The sequence below is a fragment of the Halichoerus grypus genome, chromosome 10 (assembly GCF_964656455.1).
Source record: "Halichoerus grypus chromosome 10, mHalGry1.hap1.1, whole genome shotgun sequence".
Classification (NCBI taxonomy): domain Eukaryota; kingdom Metazoa; phylum Chordata; class Mammalia; order Carnivora; family Phocidae; genus Halichoerus; species Halichoerus grypus.
In genome coordinates this window covers 99,543,264-99,566,959 of record NC_135721.1, presented here as the reverse complement: position 1 = coordinate 99,566,959, position 23,696 = coordinate 99,543,264, and the positions used below count along the sequence as shown (strand labels likewise).

Below are 23,696 nucleotides of genomic sequence, written 5' to 3'. Positions count from 1 at the left end.
TTAGGTCTTAAGTGATGTGTTTACCATGAAGTTAGCATTGACTAAATATAATTTTTTATAACCTGAGTAGGATTTAATCAACTTGACTTTCTCAGTCTCAAACCTAATGATGAGATAGAGCTCATTGATTTAAATTTTTCCCAAGAAAAATTTTGGAAGGTCTGTTTGTTTCTGAGGATAAATATTCTTTTATCCTCACTTGGGGGTTCAAGTTTAACAAGAGAGACAAAAAAAAAATCATCTTGGGTATCTGCATAATTAGATAGGTCTTAGATTCTAGGAGATAGAAATATCTCCTAATTTTTAAAGACCAGTCCCTTAGGTTTTAGATTAGAGATGAAGAAAGCTAAGTGTGTGACCCTTAGCTGAAAATTGCTCCAGGTTCCTGAGCTAAGAAATGTGTCAGTGTTTATTCTCTTATGTTTGTCATCTACTGGGATCACAGCCCAGTCTTATGGTCAAATTGACCAGCAAGATCAGGAGGCTTATAACAGAAGTTAATTTTTAAGTCAGCCCAAGGCTGTTTCAGATAGCTTAATTCCTTGCATCTGTGAAGCTTCAAGATGTGGATCTCCTTGTGACTGTATTGCTTTTTCTAACAGATATTTCTTCTCCTCCCTAAAGGGAACACTGATGCTATTTAGTACCTGACACATAAATCTTCCGTGCAGGCTACAGGTGACCTCTAATGGAATCAACTTTTCACCTGATTACTTCAGCTATATTGTTTTTCTTTCCTAAGAGTTTAGGACAGCTATTTAACCTTTTTCCTTTATATCATAACTTGAGAATGGATTATTGCTTTGTATTTTTTCTGATGATGGTGGCCTTTCTGTATAACAGATCACCCTCAAAGTTTGGTGGCTTAAAACAACTATGTATATAACTCATAATTCTATAGGTTCACCAATAAGCTGGATAGTTCTTCTCATGGACAGTTCTCACATAATGTATTTGTGGTGAGTTGCTAGGAAAGTTGAGTGCTGACTAGTCTAGGATGACCTCAGCTGGGATAGCTTGTCTCTGTTGAGCAGGCTGGCCTGGGCTCATTTATGTGGCTGCTGAGCAGAAGTGCAAAAGGCCTCTTGAGGCTCAGGCCTAGAACTGGCCCAGGGTTGCTTCTGCCTCTTTCTGTTGGCCAAAACAAGTTATAAGATCAGCCTAGACTCAGGGTGTGGGGAAACAGATTCCATTTCTTGATGGAAAGAGCTGTAGAGTCATGTTTCCAAGGACATGGATGCAAAGATGGGGATAATTGTTGCCATTTTCTGTGCAGCAATTGCAGTGGTAGAAGTATCTACCACTGTAACATTCTTTGAGCACTTATACAGACACTTCTCAAGCTAAGCACTGTACAAATGTTACCTTATTTAACTAGAATGAGAAGCTTAGAAGGTAGATACTAGCATTATACCCATTATATAGATGCAGAAACTCTAAGTGGTAGTAGAGTCTGGCAGTTTGATTCTAGAGCCCTGTTAATCACTTTGTCTGTTGACTTTAATTTTATTTTAATTGTGTACCTTTCTCAGTAAAAATTTTTTGAGCATGCACTTATAAATTGTATATGTTTACTTGTAAATTATATACAAGTGCTATTGTCAATCTGTGTGTTAAATATTAGTAAACTTGAACTTCAGTCTTATCTTTTTAGATAAAAATTATAAATATCAAGAAAAGTTTAAATATATTCTTCCATCCCCTGTATGGATGTCTTGTGACCTTACTCTGGAGACCATACACCAAGGACCTCTTTATGCCTGAGGCATTTCATGACTACTGTATCTATCTTTGAGTGAAACAGCATTTAATTAAAATCCTACTTGCTACTGGAGTTCAGTTCTAGTTCCAGTTAACATTGCCTGCTCTAATAGCAAACTGTTAAGGGCAGGGATTCTTTCAATAATTGATTAGGACTCCTGGGGAATATAGCTCTAGTTAAATTTAAAGGGGATCTTCTGATTTGCTAGAGCCATGGCCTGTGACTTCGTGCATCCAGTGAATTCTCAGATCACTTGCCACAGGCCCAACTACTCACCACTCTTTGGAGGTTTGTCAAACAAGGTCGTATAGAGGAGTGATTCTCAAAGTTCTCTGTTGGTAGTGTGCATCCGTGCTATCTGTTGAGATTATTAAATGCAGATTCTGGGGTCCCACCTCTAGGGAGACTGACCCTCTAGATTTGAGGTTGGGTCTAGGAATCCACTTTTTTTCAGGCTTCCCAAGTGATATTGACCACACTTCAAGAGCAATGAAACTTGAATTCATATTTGCCACTTAACAGGTGGATGACCTTAGACATTTACTCTTGCACTGGTTGAGTTTCTTCAGCTATAAAATGGGAAAAGTAATAAAGTCCAGGACCACCTTGTAAGACTGTTTTGAGAGTGAAATATGTGGTCATTTTCTCAAAGGACTTTATAAAAAGTAACACATTAACATGTGACCTATTCCTCTAATTTTTTGATTAAAAGACATACTCTCCATAACTAAGATATTCTATATAGTGTCCATTACTTTTTATTTCAGTGAAAACATGGTTCTGAGCCTGTCTGTCCTATTCACTTGCCTCCCAAGGAAAGGGACCATGGTTATACTTCTTTGCATGAATGGCCGTAAAAGAAAGTAAGGATTAAGAATATAGATTAAGTTCGAGCAAACCTGGATTCTGACCCCAGCTTCTGTGTGATCTTGCACTAACTCCTTAACATACTCTTCTTTGTTAAGTAGTCATCCTAGTAGATCTTACCTGTCAAGAAGTCTATGATATTAAATGTAATAACATAGCCAACATTTACTACATGCTTGCTACATGCCAAGCATTACTCAAAGTGGTTGTCATGTAATAACTCATTTGCTCACAAAAACCCTATGATTTTGAAGAGAGGTCCTAAAAGGGCCCTCTTTTGCAGATGAAAAAATCAAAGTATGGGGAGCTAAAATGATAGCACTGGGACACAAACCTCTGCCTTTTGACTCTAGAACCATCCTATTTCCACTTTGCGGCACTTCCTCTTATACAGGGAAAGTTTGCAAGTCACTTAGCACACCAGAAGGCACATGGTAAATCCTCAAAAGATGTGACATATTATTACCATCATTTGATTTCTTCACAGCTTCTTGCAGAATGTTTTGTGCGAGGTATTTGTTTAATAAATTTATGTTGATTTGATTTGGAAAGAACTCTGTTGTATTCTCTTGGGCTTCTAAAAGATGTATTCAATGAGAGAGTCTCTTATTTTTCAGGCTAATGTGATTCATGCGGCTGCTTTTAGATTAAGTTACTGTCTTTTATTTACAAAAGAAGATTAAATGAATATGTACAGATCTAAGAACTTCAAAATCCCCCTTGTTAAAAACTGTTTAAAAATTTGTCTTTGTAAGACAAAGAAGAGAGCTCATAGGGCCAATTTATAAAATAACTGGATTTTGCTCTATAATATGTTTAGCATTTTTCAAAACACATATTTAGAAATCTTCCCTGGTTCTTTTTTTTTGCTAGCTCTTACACTTACTGGTCCACTGTATCTGAAGGATTCCCATTCAGTGCTTTGTGGCTTGTTTTTCTTTCCTATTTTCAGGATCAATTTGTTCATCTGTATGTAAAATAGGGAGCTTTACCTGAGGAAGGCCAAAGAGGCAGATTGGAATGTATGGGGTAATATAAATCATAGGTCAGAAAAATTGATGTGGTTTCATGTCCCATCTCTTTTGTCTTTATTTTAGCTATTTAAATAGTGGGTTAAGACCATCCTATAAAAACATTCAAACTCTACACTCCAAGGTACTACTGACAAAAGTAAAAAAACAATCTCCCTCAAGCGCAACCAAAACCCATCTTTCTACCCCATCCAGAGACAGTCTAATTCTCTAGGCTATGGTGTAAGGAAACCTACCCAAGATGGTATAATTAATAGGCTGAAGTCTTCTGGATTTAGATATTGTTAGATAACTGGAGGAAATATGCCAGGACTCAAAGGCCCTTGCCTTAGTTAACCATCTGCCTGCAAGCATTTTGGCCTTTCTGTCAGGATGGCAAAGGCAGGTTTGTCAGTACAGCAGAAAACCTGGTTTTTGGAAGAAGTTGCAGCCAGACTCCTCTTAGCTCTGATGAAGAGCAGCTCTATGAGTGACCTCAGTGTTCTCTCCATTCCTAGCTGATCATAGCACAGACAGTTTGTTAGGCAGTTGTCAGCCTTTATCTTCTATTAGTCTGGTTTCAATCACAAAGTGAGAGGAACAACTATTTGAATGAATTGGTCAGGCTGGCTTTGGTGTTCATGGAGTGAGCTCAGTGTCTAGCACGATTAAGAACTCTGAGGCATACTTAAGGAAATGAACTTGGCTAATATAATATGTTCATTCTAGTAGTAAAATCTAAAATTTTTTTTTTGCATACAAGTTTTAAAAATAGCAGTAATCAAGGGGCGCCTGGGTGGCTCAGTTGGTTAAGCCACTGCCTTCAGCTCAGGTCATGATCCTGGAGTCCCGGGATCAAGTCCCGCATCGGGCTCCCTGCTCAGCGGGGAGCCTGCTTCGCCCTCTGACCCTCCCCCCTCTCATGCTCTCTCTCTCTATCTCATTCTCTCTCTCAAATAAATAAATAAAATCTTAAAAAAAAAAAAATAGCAGTAATCAAGCTGAATGAAAATTATCATTGGAATATTTATAATAGAAGTACAAGTATCAGTCAAGGCAAACTATGTTACAAACATCCCCAAATCTCAGTGGCTTTACATAATAAAATTTTGCCTATCCCTGGACTGACAGTCCAATATGGGAAGTGGGGGTGAGGTGGAGCTCTGTTCCACACAGTAATTTTAGGGATTCGGGCACTTTTTGTTTAGTTGCTATACCATCTCCTGGGGAATTAGAGTCTTCCAACGGATCCTCTGCGTGCAGCCTGCAGACAACAGAAGATGATGTGGAAGACTGGGTGCAGGAATTTTAGGGATTGGACATAGAAGTAGTTACATCATTTTTACTGATACTCCTTTGAACACAACTCCAACTCATGACCTCACACAACTTCAGTACAAGGGAGGCTGGGAGTTGCTTTCTAGCTATATAACCAGAAAGAAAAATAAATGGACTTCAGTGAACATATTTATTTATGGAGCTTAGTCGTCTTTTCTTTTTGTTCCTGTGTGAATATTTCTTTTATAGGATAAGAGGCATCAGTAGTCCTATTGCTCTCTGGAAAATTGTGCTCAACTTTCATTTCTCATTTAGACTTTTGGTCTTGGGTTTTTTGTTTGTTTGGTTGGTTTTGTTTTTGTTTTTTGGTTGTAATTGGGTTTAGACATTTTGGGTCAGACTGAATATCTTCTATGGCAGTGTAAATGCTAACTGTTGGTCCTCTATCCCCTCCCACCTGGGGACTGGGGGTGGGAGAAATGGAAAAAGTGCAGCTGTGTTATGTCTCACATCTTGCCACTACCCAGCCTGATGTTAGGCTGACCCTAAGGGAAGGTAAGGGAGCAGATTTTCTACTGGGCTGCACCAGACCTGGGGAAATGGGTGAATTTTCAGATTCTGTGAATTGTTAACACTTTTAATATGGAAGCTCATCACTAGACTTGTGACCACACATTGTGGCTGTGTATTTAACTTTGCTTTTCCATTTCTGGTTCTTTGGATTTAACTAGCCTGATTACTTCTTCAGTATTATTTAAAAAAAAAAAAAAAAAAAGCTACACTAGTTTTCCTCCCAAATTTACTTGCATTTTATTCAACTGTATTAAATACTTATAAAAAGTCAGTTCTTAAGATAACTAGGGATATAGGGGCTCCTGGGTGGCTCAGTTGGTTAAGCATCTGCCTTCAGCTCAGGTCGTAATCCCGGGGGCCTGGGATCGAGCCCCACATTGGGCTCCCTACTCACCCGGGAGCCTGCTTCTCCCTCTTCCCCTGCTTGCGCTCTCTCTCTCTTTCTCTCAAATAAATAAATAAAGTCTTTTAAAAAAAGATAACGAGGGATATAAAAAGAATAAGCCACCTCCTGTGCCCTCAAGGAGCTGAATGACTAAAGCAGGAGAGACTTTCTAGCATGTAACCAGTCTGCTGTGTTTATATAACAGCTATAAAACAATCTATAAGTATGAAAATAAGGGTACACGCCAGAATGTGGGGACATAAAAAGACATTATTGTGTCCTGTAAATGTTGTGAATGGCTTTTTAGAGGAGGAAACATTGGAACTAGAAGTGGAACAGTGAGAAAGACCTTGCTAGGCAGGAAACAGGGGAGGGGTAGCTGGATATTCTGGGTGGAGAGCACTTTGCAAAGGAAGTCGTCTTGTGTTTAGGGAATGGTAAAGATTTAGATGTGTCAGATTACATGATGCCAAGGGAGTAAGAGTGGGATGATGTGAGGTTGGGAGGTTAAGTTGGAACCACATTTATGAAGGGTCTAAAAGACCATAATTTGTAATTAAGGGGTTTATAATGTAAGATATGGGAAATAGCAAACACTACTTTAGTATGGAAGTGATGAGATCTGATCTGCATTTTAGGAAAAATAAATCGAGCAAAAGAATTGACAATAGGTTAGAGAATTTTAAAATCTCATACCGAGTTTATACATATAGAGACATTATTTATTTATTTTTTCTCTTTCAAAGATACAACAACCCATTCTCAAGTACAGAATTGATACAATAGATAATACCATTTCCTTTTTTCTCCCATGTACTTTTTCCAAAGGCCACATACAGCTCTAAAATAGTATGATATCATGTTTTAGCCAATAGAAAATGCAGCGTATACTTCCAGCTTCTGATAATGACAGCCTAGCTTGTATCAGAGTAGACTTCCTACCAATAGTAATTTAAAATTCTTGACAAAATATAAAAGCAACGACAGGAACTGTTTATTGGCACTAGACAGCAACTAAAAGCAAGCTGAAACTAAAAAGGATTCTACCTTCGAAAGAAGGAAACCACACTGGGTGAGATCCACATTTAAATGGCTTTGACCCCACAGGCCCTCTGTGCCCCACATGGGAAGTGGCTGATAGGGCTCAAAGGAAAAAACAGTAGTTTTATTGGCTTTAGGCATCATAGGACTGAATTCAGTGTTGTCAGAACGACTAGGAATTGAGATTAGGATTCCCGAAGGGAGAGAGTCACAGAGGAGGGAGCCCCCAAATCTGTAAATGAATACCTATAATCTTTGGCAGGGCCTTAAACTGTCCATGTACAGGTAAAGAGTCCAAGGAGCCCAGGAAGAAAACGAGAGCCAGAAGGCTGAAAGAACTGAGCGGAACATTCAGCTTCTCACTTCAGGGATATAGAGTTCAGAATTTTAGCTCCGTCGAGTTAGAGGGAATTGACAAACACTTGGGTTTTCCATTGAAACTCTGGAAGTTTCATGCTTTAGGAGTAAAGACCACATCCCAGAAGTAAGGGGAAACTGGAATAAACCTGCCTTAACAAAGCCTAAACTTACGCCTTCCTGTTACCTGGCAGTAATCTGTTTGCAGGAGCAAACTTCAATGCTGTTGGGAGGAAGATAATATAATTTAAAGCCTTTACAACATCTTTACAGTGTTTATATGTCATCAGTAATTACTGGACATGCAAAGGAACAAGAAAATGTGACCCAGAGTCGTGGGAAAAATCAGTCAATATAAACAAACTCATAGCTGACATAGACACTGGAATTGTCAGATAGGATGTTAAAATCACTATGCAGAATCTGTGAAGGCATTTTCATGAAAAGATGGGTGAGGAGATGGGAAAATTCAGGAGTGATATGAAAACTGTAAGAAAAAGAACCAAAGGCAAATCTCAAGATCTAAAAAATAAATCTCTGAAATTAAAAAGAAAAATTGGAGCTAATAGCAGATTTAACACAACTCAGTAATAAAAAGACAATAAAAATTAGCAAAAGACATGAGCAGACACTTCCAAAAAGAATATATATGAATGACCAAGAAGCACTTGGCAAGATACTTAACATCATTAATCATCAGGGAAATGCAAATTGAAATCACAGTGAGATACCCCTTTATATCCATTAGAATTGCTAAAATTAAAAAAGCTGACAACACCAAAGGATTGTCAAAACTTGAACTCTCAGACTTTGCTGTGGGTACATGTAAATTGGTATAATCACTTAGGAAAACTGCATATTAGTTCTTTATAAAGTAGAATATATACTGACCCAGCAATTCTATTAATAGTTATTTGTCCAATGGGAATAAAAACATATAGCACAAAAGCACTTGTAAAGTATGCAGATTTATTCACAATAGCTAAAAACTGTAAATATGCCACTGCCTATTTATAGATGAATGGATAAAGAAATTATGGTATTTTTAACCATGGAATATTACTTGGGAATAAGAGGAATGAAGTAGAATTGCATGCAACAACACAGATGAATCTCAAAAATAAGCTGGGTAAAAGAAGCTAGCTCCCATCCTCCATCTCTTATATGAAGTTTGAAGTTATATAACAGGCAAAACGTAGTTAGGCTGATTGAAATCAGAAAAGGGTCTCTCTCTGTGGGGTGAGAAGGGAAATCGGGTGGAAGGGGCACAAGAGAACTTTTTGGGTTGACGGAAAACATTTTGTATTTTTATTGGTATCATGGTTGCATGAGTATATACCTTTGTTATGTATATACTCATCAAAACTGCACGTTTGAAGTCTGTGCATGTGATTGTATGACCGTTACAAATCATAAGTAGAATTGATGGGAACTGACAGGCAATGTAATGTGGTGGTTCGACATACCACATGCAGGGATTGAGGTAAGACTACCTGGATTAAGGTCCTAAAGGCAGTGAATTATAGTGGGTCAGGGTATGGTAAGCTTTTGAATCACATTGCCAATATTTTGTGAACACTGGTAGGTTACTAACGTCTTCTAAGCCTCTATAAAACGCAGATGATAAAATTAGTATCTGCTGGTAAAGTTGTCCTGAGTATAGTGGCTGGCATATAGATGCACTCAAGAAATTTAAGCTGAAGTTATTATTATTAAATAGCTCTTCAGCCATTTTTTCATTGCTCTAATGCAGTCATGAATGCTGGGAGAACATGAAGATTTTGAGAATTAGATATCCACAAGCTGCATTATACTGCCATCTAAATAATGAAGACAATATTTGACAGCATGTGATTAAATACACTAGCAAATCCTATTTTAATTATCCATTTCAAACTAAGTAACTAGTTATCTCTTTGCCAAGAAAAAATGTTCAATTTTAAATACTTCTCTTGAAGCTCTTGTAAAAAAAATTCAAACATAAATTAGGACCTAATTTTTTTCCTAATAGTCTCACCCTCTGTTTCCCATCTCATGATCACTTTTTATATTTTGGTGTATCTTTGGGGTGCATATATGTGTGTGTGTGTGTGTGTGTGTGTAAATGTATCTGTGTATGTGTGTGTGTATAACATTGTAAGCAAAATTGTGACTGTATGATTTATGTACTCTTCTAAACCTGACATTTCATTTCGAAATCTTTCCATGTTTAGGACTATTTACATATAGAGTTGGCCCATTCTTTTTAGCAGCTGCATAATAGTATTGCACTGATGGATTTTGATTTATCTAACCAGCTCTCTGAGAAGTTCCAAGTTTCCACTATTATAAACAACTCTGACATTCTTAGAGTTGTAACTTTTGCACTTGTGTTAATTATTCCATAGAATAATTTTTTTTAAAAAGTAGAATTGCTATGTGAAAGAGTTTGAACAAAATTTATTAAGCTCTTTTTGGAAGAGAAAAATTTTATGTGTGAGTATGTGTATGACTGAATAGTGAAAGAACGAGCATTGGAACACTGAAGATTCTCTGGGTCAATTCCATGGTGTTGTGGACTGTGGAGAGAGGGGGCATCTTCTGATCTCTTAATATCCTGGTTTATTTTCACATCCCAACTTACTCTTACTCTCTACCTCTTTGTCTCTTTACCCTTCATTTAGCAATCTTGCATTTCCTTTCAGTCCAAGGGGTCCATTCAACAACAACTAAGAACCCAAGTTTTCAATTTCCTAATGTATGTGCATATGATCTTTGAGCCTTCCATCTGTGCACTCACGCCCACCCCATCCAGTCATTAAAGTCTTAATATCCAACAGCATCAGATTTGTGTTTTCGAAAGGCGAGTCTCACTGTGTAGGCCAGATGTGAAGGGGAAGGATGCAGAGGCCAGAGGACTGATGAGACTTCAGGTTGGTGAAAGGAAGGAAGCTGTTCAATTTGTGGAGCAAGGGCAGGAACAGCTCAAGTTCTTGGCTTAGTTGCTGTCAGGTGAGTGAGGGTGGTTTTATGGGCGTTACTAAGACCCAAGCTACCCTTGACTATCATCTAGTGCCCTGTCAGCTGCAGAAACACAGCTGTGTTTGTGTCCTGCTATTGGGCGGGCAAGGGGGAACTCAGAGGTCTGGTTCTTTTTTTTGATTATGTCCATTGTTCTTTTATGTAATTTTTTAAAAAAATTTTTATTGTTATGTTAATCACCATACATTACATCATTAGTTTTTGATGTAGTGTTCCATGATTCATTGTTTGTGCATAACACCCAGCGCTCCATGCAGAACGTGCCCTCTTCAATACCCATCACCAGGCTAACCCATCCTCCCACCCCCCTCTCCTCTAGAACCCTCAGTTTGTTTTTCAGAGTCCATCGTCTCTCATGGTTTGTCTCCCCCTCCAATTTCCCCCCCTTCATTCTTCCCCTCCTGCTATCTTCTTCTTTTTTTTTTTTTCTTCTTAACATATATTGCATTATTTGTTTCAGAGGTACAGATCTGTGATTCAACAGTCTTGCACAATTCACAGCGCTCACCATAGCACATACCCTCCCCAGTGTCTATCACCGAGCCACCCCATCCCTCCCACCCCACCACCCACTCCAGCAACCCTCAGTTTGTTTCCTGAGATTCAGAATTCCTCATATCAGTGAGGTCATATGATACATGTCTTTCTCTGATTGACTTATTTCGCTCAGCATAGCACCCTCCAGTTCTATCCATGTCATTGCAAATGGCAAGAGTTCATTCCTTTTGATGGCTGCATAATATTCCATTGTATATACATAACACATCTTCTTTATCCATTCATCTGTCGATGGACATCTTGGCTCTTTCCACAGTTTGGCTATTGTGGACATTGCTGCTATAAACATCGGGGTGCACGTACCCCTTCAGATCCCTACATTTGTATCTTTGGGGTAAATACCCAGTAGTGCAATTGCTGGGTCATAGGGTAGCTCTATTTTCAACTTTTTGAGGAACCTTCATACTGTTTTCCAGAGTGGTTGCATCTGTTCTTTTTTTTTAGTGGCTTTAATTCTACTCTTAGTTTTGAGGTGAATATGGATGTTTTAGAGTGCTGTGCTCACTTTCTTCTTGACCTTTTTCGTCTATAACCTGTGGTATGTCAGAGGCAATACTTACCAGCTTGGGAGACAGAATTGTTAGCATTTTGTTCGCACCCTGTGTTCAGTGACCTCAAGTTGATAGTTTGAAATTGGGCATGGTGGGGACATTTACACAATTGAGAGTGGAAACAGCTACAAATCAGGGATTCCCCCATCCCAAAAGAAACTGCCCCTTAATGTTTACCAGCACACTGCATGACTTCTGTAACCCTTCTACCTCTGCTCACCACACACACACACACACACACACACACACACACATACACACACACACACATGAAAACATAGTGTTTGAAGGATTGGACATCATGGGTTTTCTTCCATGAGACACGGTGATTTTCAAGAGGAACAAATTGAGTTCCTTTTATCTTCCTGTCTCGGGTTTTGCATTTACTTCCAAAAGGACAAAAATGAGCTAACTTTTTTCTCTCTTCCCTAGTGGATGGCTGTATTCATAGAGCGGCTGGGCCCTGTTTACTGGCTGAATGTCGTAACCTGAATGGCTGTGAAACTGGACATGCAAAAATCACATGTGGCTACGACCTGCCTGCAAAATGTGAGTACAGCCCTTGGGAACCCTGTTTCCAAAATAGCTGAGCACATGTCTCTGATTTTATCCCGAAAGCGTGCAACTGGGAAAGGAAGTGGTAGTGGGGATATTTAATTAAGTGGGCTTATATTCGGATTTTGTACTTGGTAATAAAATGTGTGCTCCAAGTAGTTCTTCAAATATATATGTATCATATGTGAGTGTAGGTGATTTTTGTTCAGGTCTTCGACAGAGTGTCTCTGAAACAGAGAAATAAAAATATGAGCAAAATATACATTATAGCATTTAAGTGCTGTGGAGTGACAGCTTCTGGAAGTGATGCCAATTTCTTATTCCTTGTTCAGGTTTCTTGATTGTGGATGTGTTTAGAGCAAAGGAGATCAAAGTGATGTATTGTGTTTTCAGCTGCCATGCAAAGGCTGATTGGCAATTACAGCCAAGGCATCTGTCACACTTTGCTTTCAGGAAAAGCCAATGGAATGTGGTTGTCAGTGTGAGAATGTATTTGCTCTTTGAATGTGGAATGGTCAAAATTTCCATTATATTTGAATAGAGAAAAGTATTGCATTTGATTGACCTTGTTGCCTAGTCGTTTAGCCAATCGAGTGGGGTGGTGTGGAATAAAAATACTGAGAGAGGAGCTGGTTAAAGGCACAGATTTTTTAATCACATAACCTTCAGGGCTTGGCGGGTGGAGGTAAAGGGTTTCATTGCACTGTTAAGGTGTTCATTGATTTGGAAATTGGGACACCAATTAATTGTTTATTCAATTCATCTGCTTCTTATGATACTGCCTGGGTCTGTGAATACATTTTATGTAAAAGTGAAGCGAGTTTTTGTTTTTCGTTTTTTTTGCAGTGGAGAAAACATGACTGAAAAATTATAACACTGTCTGTAGAATACTTGTTGGGCTCTGTATAGACAGGTTGTGTAAGAATGAATTTCCTATGGATATGTGTGAGTGGAGAGATAGTGTGTTATATTTTAAAGATTACTTTAAATAATGTTTAAATCTGAGGTTTTGTAGTAAATGTCATATATTAAAATGATATTTTTTCTTTATAAACATTATAATACTGCATTCTGTATTTCTCACAGTGGGTTCTAGTGAATGTATATCAACTATATACTGTTTAATTTTTCCTTCAGTGACTTCTCACTTTTCTTTCTTTCTTAGCGTTTTTACCTTATGTGAAAGAGTCAAATCATGTACCAAATGGCCCCTCACTCCCACTTGAAATGTATATTTATGTCAAATAAAGTCCTTTGTGTACAGTGGTGTTCTAAACAGTTCTCCCTTTGAGTCAGAAAACCTGAGTATTAAAGGTGATTTCCCTTTCCAGGATTATATGTCTCTATGTTTACAAATATTGGTCATTTTTTCTTTTTAACACCATGTTACCTTTGTGATATAGCTAACTGATACCGCCCTGAGAACAAGCAGATTATTGATTACTTTCAGACTTGTGTCTGTCCTTAAACTAAGGAATAAGGCCTGGTTTCCTACTGATTTACTACTTTCTTTCTTATGTATTAAAGCACAAATAAGAAATTCTTTACCTCTGAGGTTTCCAAAGACAGATAGTCTCAGTATCACTAAATATGACCAAATAAAATGGTGGCTTTAGTGTATGGGTTGATGCCATGATGATTCTGTCTAATGTGCTTGCTCCTGTCTGACATCCCTCTAAATCGTCTAGCTTAGTTCAGGGTTACTGAGGGAGGTATGAAGATCAATGACACCAAGACCTATGCTTGAGGAGTTTCATGATTGAGTCATATCTCTGAGCTAAGGTGTGGCTTTCCTGGGGACCCCGGGCCAACTGAGTCTTTGTGGCACAAGGACTCTAGTTAACAAAAGTCAGTCCACAGGACTTGGTACCGAATCAGTGTGAACTGAGGTAATGAGAGCCTTATACACATACAAGTCACTGTGCACAGGTCACAGGGCACATTTAATAAGAAAATCATCCAGCACCATAGAAAGGACCAGACTTGGGATGGCAGTGCCACCTCATGAAAGTCACACACATGGACTACTTGTGAATAAGTCTTGGTATTTCTCTATATTTTGAAAGATTAATGATCTATATTGGAAACATAAAGAAAAGCAAAGAAAGCAATCGAGCAATATGGAAATGAGTAATAATAGCTTACATCTGTGTGCCACTTTATAGTTTTCCACAGTACTTTCACGAGCCTTTATATTTTAAATTGTATTTTATAAACATTGTGTGTGTGTGTTCATTTCCCCTTTTCCTATCCCTGAAAGATGTTTTTCTTTCTCATCAATTTGGTTCATCCATTTCAGAGTCATTAACAATCCACAGATGTGCTTTTGTAGAGAGAGAATGAAAAGGAGCTCATTACATACTGTTCGGGTCATTTTCTCCTTCTATATTTAATAATTCCATGACAGTTTGACAGCAGAAACTAGTTCCTATCTGTCCTCTGTGACAGCGGGTTTATCATTATGGGGGTACTAAAGCCAGTCATCCAGCCACCAATGATAATATCTTCATGCATCAGCAATTTGTTTGGAAAACGCTGTTGTCTAGGTTACAGTCAAACTTGGTAATTTTGGACTGGTCTTTGCTTCTTTTATGCTTGCTAACTTAATCTTTTTCTTAATGCTTATATTTGAATTAATCATGTTTGTAGTCTATATTCTGTGACTCATCATAATTGGTAGAAAGATAAGCCTCAGAGATTTAGTTTATTCTTCATTGTTTGGATGTTTTGATTTCTTTTGATGTAGAATATCCAATCATTCTTTTCAAAATAATCGTAAGAGTGGAAAGAATATTGGTGAATATTTCATTAAATGTGATTGCTAAAGAAATGACTTAAGAAGTAGACTAAGGACTGTTTATACAGTTGGACCTTTTCGGACCTTCTCTTTTACAATATTAGATTCATAATAAAATTTAGATTTCTATAGAGTTTTAGAAGCTTATCAACATGCAGAACCTTTCTATTCATGCTATCATCATTCTACCAGAGGGCCAACTTCATGTGGGAGAAGTTTGTCTATCAGAGTCACAGTTTTAGTGTCAATATCTAGCACAATGTTTCCTGAATATGTGCTGAATTAATGTGAATGAATGAGTGATCAAATGAATAGTTTCAGAACTTTTCACTTGGAAAATAGCTTTTCAAATGTTGCCTCTACTAATTCTTTCCCTCCTGCATTGCATTCTGCCTGGTGCTGGTAGATTGATATTCCTAAGTCCAGAGTCCTTATAATTGTCTGTAAGACTCTAAGCGATGTGGCCCTCCTTACATCTTGGACATCATCTCCCTCTGTCCTCTTCCTTGCCCACACAGGTTGCTTTGCTGACCTGTAATGCATTTGCATTAGTGTTCCTTCTGCCTAGAATTCTATTCTTCCACATATCTATCTGGCTTGCTCCATCACCTACTTCAAACCCTTGCTCAAATGTAACCTCCAGGATCGCCCAAACCAACCTGTTTATAATTGCTTTTTCGTTTAATTTATAATTGCATATCTGTAGTATTTAACCTTCAAATACTTGGTATCATTTACTTACTGATTTTGTTTTTTGTCTGTCTTCCCCTATGAAAATGAGGGCAGAGATTTTTTTTCCTGCATCTGTTTCACTTACTGCTTTGTCCATACAGGTTAGAAAAATGTTTGACACATAACCGGGGCTCAAAATCTGTTTGTTGAATGAATGGGTAAAAACCTAACTCCACTCCTCTCAAAATCCTTGGATGGGTCTTTCTTTAAACACAGACTTGTTAGCCTGATTACCTTTGGCCTTCCATGATTTACTGCCATATCCTGAGCTAACAAGCTTTTATATGACCTGAATTGCTCACAGTGGTGTGCTTGTGCTGGGGTCTGTATTTAGGGCCATCTAGAAAGCTCTTTGCCCCTTTCCTGTCTTCTTGACTCAACTCAAATATCATTTCTGTCATGAAACAAGTCTTCCTTATCAACTCTGCAAAATGCACTTTTTTTTTTTCCTTCAAACTCATGAATACAAACTCATGAACAGCTTGTTAACACACTGAGGACACTTTTCACTACTTTTTATTGTTATACATACAAGCTTTCCACCTTTCTATCAGTCCCTTGTATGTAATGGGTACTAGAGAAACATCTACTAAATGAATTACTTGTTAAATGTGGAAGATTGGTTGATAATTGGTGATGGGTAAGATGTAAAAGACAATTTATGTTAATATCCCTGAGAAATGATGAAATTAGTGTTAATTATCCCTTGGGTTTTTTAAATCACATTTTAACATCCATCTAATTCCAAAGTCTCTTGTTTAAGGAATTTACTTTTAATGGTGCTTCTCCTAAGGGTGAACAAATAAAAATAAAGAAACTATATCAACTTTATTTAATGATTTTTGGCATAGCTCACATATCTCTTCTATTTCTTGAGAATGCTCCATTTTTAGGCTTTAAAGCTGAATAATCATGAATGATAAATGGAAAAATATTAAAATCTGTATATAAAATGGTAGGATCTGTTTCTTTTATTCTTTCCATTTAATCTTTGGAAGATATCAAAGAGTAATATTAGCATCCAACTCACAGGTTTTTATTAATCATTTGAAAGGAGACTGTAGGATGAGAGACCATAGTATAGCATGTATGAATCAGAATCTTCATTCTATTCCCAGGTACAATAATAATCAGATGATAGTAGCTTAAAAGGTACAGTTGATAATAATACTTCTCCCATGCCCTTCATCAAGAATCATAGTACTTTGAAACATTAGCTCATCAGTCCTTTTGAAATTTCTATGAGGAAGTGACATGACAAGTCATGGTGTTCTTTTTCAACACAAAGGGAAATTCAGGTACAGAATGGTTAAATTCGTTGCTCCCAGTAACAAACTACGTCCATGTTAGGGGCATGGTAGATAACTCAAGTATCACCTGGTTAGGGCGAGAGTCTATTGCAGGTGTTGGCCAAGACCTACTGCCTGTTTTTTATAGATAAAATTTTATTAGAATACAGCATTTGGGGGTGCCTGGGTGGCTCAGTTCATTGGGCGTCTGCCTTCGGCTCGGGTCATGATCCCGGGGTCCTGGGATTGAGTCCCACATCGGGCTCCTTGCTTAGCGGGGAGCCTGCTTCTCCTGCTGCTTATGCTCTCTCTCTCTGTCAAATAAATAAAATCTTAAAAAAAAAAAAGAATACAGCATTTGTTTGCATATTATCTGTAACTGCTTTCATGGGACAGTGTCACGTAGTTGGAACTCTATGACCAGAAAGCCTGGACTCTATGACAGGAACTCTATGACCAGAAAGCCTGGAACATTTACTATCAGGTTTTAACAGAAAGATTTTGCCAATTCCTGGTCTTTGGCAATCCCTATTTTTTATAAAGGAGGAAGCTGAGATTCAGAGAGGTTAAATATTTATTGAATTTTATTGAATGTACGTGATTTAGATCCCTATTGACAAAAGTGGGACTAAAATACCTGCCGTCTATTTCTTGAGACAGCTCTTGCTTCTGTTGCCTCAGTGGAACGTCACCTTGGGAGGATGATCTGAAGCCTTTTAAATCTTTCCAATTATAAGGTCACCTTGAAAAAAAAAACCTTGAAAAAAAAATGGTCATTTTTCTCAGTAGGGCCATACCTGGAAAGTGAGTAAGTCAAGTCTCTGAAGGGAGAGTTAATTCAAACCACTAAAGTATTAGGCAATAAATCTTTATTCCTTGCTTCCTCCAGTGGTGGTAGCTAATATGCTGAAAGGGAGCCTGTAGTCCTGAGTAAATTCCGTTTCTGGAATAGGTAACTCGTAACATGGTTCCCAGTTAGTCCTCTGCGTTACGTGACCTGATTTCAGCCATCATGGGCTCCACCAGCAGGTGTCTGATTGTGAAGGCAGTGGAGTGGGCATGCTGTCAAGAACATGACTCTGTCAGGCTTTGATGGAGATCTGAGGGCCCTCATGAGCCCCTTCCATAATTAAATGACTTATGTTACACAAAGAGAAAAATGGCTTTTGAAGAATATAAAACCATCTTCCTTCCTGAAGAGAGATATGGGGTTGTTCCTCCTAAAACCAACTCTGATTGGCTCATTTTCCTTAAGTGCTTTAGGCAGTTAAGTACTATTTGAATCTATTTCTTCATAATTACCACCCCTTTCATTTATATTAAACAGTTTTATACATTTTTATCTCCTTACTGATCCTTATGATGAATGTGGAAGTGAAAAGGGCAGAAAGATTATAAAACCCAGAGTAGTGGTTCTCAAAACACACTCCTTGGAGCGGCAGCAGCACCTGGGGATTTGTCAGAGATGCAAATTCCTTTGCCCCACCCCAGACCTACTGAATCAAACTTTGTGGTTTAACAAACTCTCCATGTGACTTTGATGTAAGCTCAAGCATGAGCATCGTTGACCTAGACAGTGGTGGAATCCTGAGCAGAACCCTTGCCTTTTGATTCCTTACCCTAGTCCTGTTTTGCTACACAACATAGGCATCCTTTTGGGTTGCAGATTAGGGCTTTCTTTGAAGAGAACTCAGACATGCTTTTCTTTTCCTTTGTGGCATGTTCGCAGTTAGTATTTGTTTCCTTATTTATTGCCTGCCTTCTCAAACAGAGTAACAGTTTGAAGAGAGAAAAGTCCTATCAGTCTCACTCACCTCTGGTATCCTTAGTATCTGACATGGTATCCAGAATCAAGTTCATGGCTTTGATACATGTTTACTGGAGGAATTAATGAAGGCATTGTCTTTGCGATAGTCATAGCTGCCACTGCAGGAAACCAACCAAGAAGACACTCAAGATAGGACTACGTGATACCAGAAATCTGCAGAGCTAGTACTGCTACCATCCCAGCATCTCCGTTATCCTATCACCAGCCATGCATCTTGCTCAAAGACTCTAGCAGTGCAAGAAAGCACAGGCGGACAAAGTTTGCTCAACTTGTCCACATGGCACCCAGATAACCTATACTTGGATTACTTTCTTTCATTTTCTCTCTCTCTCTCTTTTTTTTTTTTACCCATTGCAATAACATAGATTCCATCTCCAAGTGGCTTTGTGATGAAATAACTAAACGACTCTAATAGTAAATGGTTTCTTCTAAAAATAGCAACATCTTGGAAGCAGCTAGTATTTACATTGTTGTAAATGTACTAGCTGAATGTAGAATAAGCACCTGTGCTTGGCTTGCGTTATTTGAGATCTTAGCAGGCCTTCAGAGGACACTGTCTATACCTTCTTTTGCCTATGTGATCAATAGGAAATAGCAGTGTAAATCAATTCTGGGTAATAATGTAAATGGGCTCTCGAAGGCAATTCCTGCTGTGAGATAAGTAGTTAGCTGTGACACCAGCATTAACCGCAGTGGGGGTAATCAGCCTTTGGATATGTTTAATCAGTTATCAGCTAAGATTAAAAAGAGCCACTGGTGTGCAGGGATAATCATTTTCAGGATTTAAAAGATGAATATTTGAAGGTGTTCTCATAAATTAAAGCCATCAGAGTTGCTTTGAGTAATTTGGGATGCTTTGAGGTCAGGCACAAGCAAACAGGAAAGGTTAATTTCAGAGCCACAGTAGTTAATGCGCAGGAATTGCAGAATACATTTATAGAAATAGTGAATGCTGAGTTAAACGAAGATTTCCCCCCACTGCTAAGAGGTTCCTTTAGCTATTACTAACCTATATGATTTGGTTAAAAAGTGGGCAACACATAACAATTTGTAAATTTATTAATTATCCCTGCAATTAATTATGAAGCCCAAATACTAAATATTAGACTACATTATGGCTTGATTAGAGGTGTTTCCAATTGAAAACATTGATAAAACCAAGTTCTTCCTTATAGAATTAAAGATTGATTCTGGGTCAAGAACACTAAACATCAAGGTAGAAAGTCTAAAGAGAGGTCTTGAATCCAGGATATTCTAATTGTTTGGTAAAGTCCCTTAACCTCTGAGCCTCAGTTTCTTCATCCACAGCTGTCTGGGAATAGTCATATCTACCTTGGGTGAATTTGTTAGGATGCAGAACCACTGTTTATCAGGGTAAGACATAATATAAATATATGGCTCTATTATTACTTGTAAAATAGTTAGCATACCTCATTTACTTATTCAATCAATGTTTACTGAGTACTTATTCTGAGCTAGAGTGCTCTTCTGGAATGTAGAAAACTATAGTGAAAAAACTAAGGTTCGAGTACTCTGAGATCTTAGGTTCTTAGCACAGAGAGGCAGATAATAAACACATTCACATAAGAGCAAAACACCTCGGATCATGGTAAGGGATATGAGGAATATAAAGAGTGGCAACAGAGTCGAGAGTGGGAGGGAAAGGATTACTTTTCCCATGGTGGTCGGGGAACACCACCCCTCGGAGATGGTAATGGGGCTGAGACCCCATAAGCTATCCAGGAGAAATTTATTGCTGGCAAAGTGAAAGCCCTTTACTATAGGGTTAAAAAAATTCACCTTGCGTGATATCTAAAACAAGATAGTCCCTTACTTTTTCAGCTGTTCTTCCTTGGTATGGATATTATATTTCAGTTCTGACATATGTATAATCTTAAATTTAGTCCGGTTTTTGGAGCTAATAGAGGTAATGCTGCTGCAGCAGCTGCTGGAGTGGACAGGGATTTTAATGATTCTCTTATCTGACCTCCTAATTTTACAATTAAGGAAACTGAGGCCCAGAAAGATGATTTAATTTTTATTTTTTATTTACCATGTGATAAGCGACAGAGTGAAGACTAGAGTCTGGGTATCCTGACTCAGTATAGTGCTCTGTCCGCTGAAACATAACTGCCTCTCCTAGTCTCTTAGATAATACTAAATCTCTATTTATATCTGTTATGAAAATTAATCAAATATTAAGGGAGGTGATGTACATAAACGTGCTTTTGAAATACTGATTTCTTATTTTATATGGTACTTTATTAATAGTCATTTTAAATGAGCTATGTATACATGACATCATGAGGTCTACTAGTAATGTTTATGACAATAATCCATCCAAACATATGCAGTAATGACTGGTGTTTGAGAAAATATGGAAGTCACAGATAGGAATTAAGAAAAAAAATAGTCCCATACCATCCTCAACACTTAGACATTTGTTCCTGCTTCCTCCCGGTATCTTGTTCTCAGAGGAAAAGGAAGAGCTTCAAAAGTCATTTTGAGAAACTTAAGATGAGAACTTTATTGGTTTTAAACATACATCTACAAGTTATTTGGTTTTTCTCCAGTCTCTCCTGGAGAGGTAGAGTTTAATTCCCTTCGCCTTGTATGTGGCCTGAACTTAATGACTCCTTTCTAGTGAATAGAATATGTCAGAATGATGGAGATTACTGAGATTAGGTTATAAAAAGACTATGGCTTCCATCTTTAACTCTCACTCTCTCTCAAATCACTCTGTTTCCTAGGGCTGCCATAACAAAATACCACAAATTTGATGGCTTAAAACAGCACTTTATTCTCTCATAGTTCTGGCAGCCAGAGGTCTGAAATCAAGGTATTGGCAGGACTCTACTCCTCCTGGGGACTCTAGGGGGAAATCCATCCTTGCCTATCCCAGCTTCTGGTGGCTCCAGGTATTCCTTGGATTATAGCAACATAACTCCAAACTTTGCCTCCATTTTTACATGGCTATCTTCCCTATTCTCTTTTTTCTTCTCCTATGAGGACACTTGTCATTAGGCCTACCCTATTCCAGAATGATATCAAGGTCTTGAGATCCTTAACTTAATTACATCCACAAAGACCCTTTTTCCAAATAGGCTTACATTCAGATTTTGGGGCTTAGGTCATGGAGATATCTTTTTGGGGTCACCATTCAATACACTATATACTCTCTCTGGGTGAAGCAGCTTGCGTGTTATGAAGCAGCTCTGAGGAGAAGAAAACCTGCTACCATGTTGTGAGAGAACTCAAACAGCCTCTGAAGAGACTCCTAAGGCTAGAACTGAGGTCTGCCTGTAACAATGTGAGTAAACTTGGAAGGGGATCTTCTGAGATCTGCCTACAGTCATTAAAGTGAGCTTGGGAGCACATCCTCCAGACCCAGTTGAGCTTTTTGCTATTCACAGCCCCGGTGGAGCTTGACTACAACATCATGAAAGACATGGAGCCAAAACAACCCAGTGAAGCTACTCTCAAATTCCTGTCCTGAAAAACCTTGTGATAGCAAATATTTATGATTTTAAGTTTGGGGTATTTGTTACATAGCAATTGGTAACTAATACAGCAACTATGGGCATGAAGTTCATTTAACAAGAGAAGGAGCCCAATCACAGAATGGTTGGTGTCTATTTTCTTAGCACATGACCTGCCAGGCTGAGGGGACAGGTGAGGTGACATGCAAGGTGAAAGAAAAAATAATTTGGGGTAATGTGACAATCAGTGATCTTAAAATCAAAAATGCGACCATACTCCGTACCATACCTCGGTCATAGGCAGTGTACTAGACTGGCAAACTGTTATGAATAGAAACTTGTCATTTTTATATTAAATATTTATATTTTACATTTAGTGTATGTTAAATACATATGTATTTATAAAGATAGATAGATAGGTAGATAGATACACTTATAGATTAGAGGCAAAGAGAACCCAAATTCAGCTTAGTAAAAAGCATTGGGAGAAAAACAACACACACCCAAACACACAACTGGGTATTGATATTTACCTGATATTCCTTAAGTGTTTTTAGTCTTTGCACTTGTTACTCACATGCTCTCTATTTTTAGGAATTGCTGTTTTCATTTTGAGGGGAAAATTAATTCAGCCTTTTCCTGTGTGGAACCTGCAAGCTGAGTGAAGCAGAGGTAGCTTCCTATTTATGTTTGTGGCAGTGCCCTTCTAAATCTGTTTGCTCTACCAGGTGGTGTGTTTCCCATCAGCTCCTTCATTTGTCAGAACCACCTAGAGGCTGCTCCATTTCTAATCACATGCTATTTGTGAAATCCCTATAATTTCCTAAGGCCTTCTGAAGCTTTCCTTTTCCTACCTGTGACATTTTGAGGAAAGATTTATTCCTCCTCTATATTTATTCTGCTTAGCGAAGATCACCAGAGACAACCTTAACTGTATTTTTGCAAATTTTCCTTCAAATTGTGTCTGTATTGTATTTAGAGTACAGTTTGAAAGTCTGTGGAGTGCAAGGGGCTATCTTAGAAATTCCTTCCATTTACAGACACTCAGGTTTTGCTTTCTTACATCATGGCCTATGATGCCAAACCTGTCTTTCCTTACACAGCCAGATGATTGTGTTCCTGTTGTAACGTCCCTCCTATACTTGGGTGTGTCAGATGCATACACAGGCATGTGTCATTTCTCATGTACTCTGTTAGAAGTATATTCTCGTTATGCTGAGCATAGATTTTCTTCTGCATTATAATGTTTTGTGAGAATGGAATTCAGGGATTTTTTTTTTTTTTTCAGTCTGTGGACCTGTTTGGAAAGCATTCTGGGAGAATTTGGGTTTGTGGGTGGCTTGATGGAACTGGGGTGGAGAGTCTGACAGAATCTCCCAGAAACTTCCAGAAGGCAGGCAGAGGAAAGATAACTGCTGTGCTGGGTAGGCTAGCAGGACTGGGCCCTTCTCCTCCATGCATCCAGAACATATCTTACTTATTGTTTTAAAATTAAGAAAAGTCATTTTGGTTTCACATCTTCTTAATAATATCTAGTGCCCAAATAGTTGAGTGGATGCCAAGAATAATGAGAGATTGAGAAACCCTACATCAAAGTGTATCCATCGAAAATG

The 23,696-nt window shown here is 38.2% G+C and overlaps 2 protein-coding genes across 4 annotated transcripts in view; one reads left to right on the top strand and one right to left on the bottom strand.

The window, feature by feature from the left end:
- The window catches only part of MACROD2 (mono-ADP ribosylhydrolase 2), a 1,992,468-nt gene that overhangs the window by 708,681 nt on the left and 1,260,091 nt on the right, over positions 1 to 23,696 (top strand). For all 3 annotated transcript variants that reach the window (XM_078056907.1, XM_078056906.1, XM_078056905.1), the window contains exon 5: positions 11,836 to 11,952. In XM_078056907.1, the coding sequence (XP_077913033.1) occupies positions 11,836 to 11,952 (117 nt within the window). The remainder of the gene's footprint in view (positions 1 to 11,835; positions 11,953 to 23,696) is intronic.
- FLRT3 (fibronectin leucine rich transmembrane protein 3) overlaps positions 1 to 23,696 on the bottom strand; it is a 511,751-nt gene that overhangs the window by 399,503 nt on the left and 88,552 nt on the right. The gene's annotated exons all lie outside the window — the stretch shown is intronic.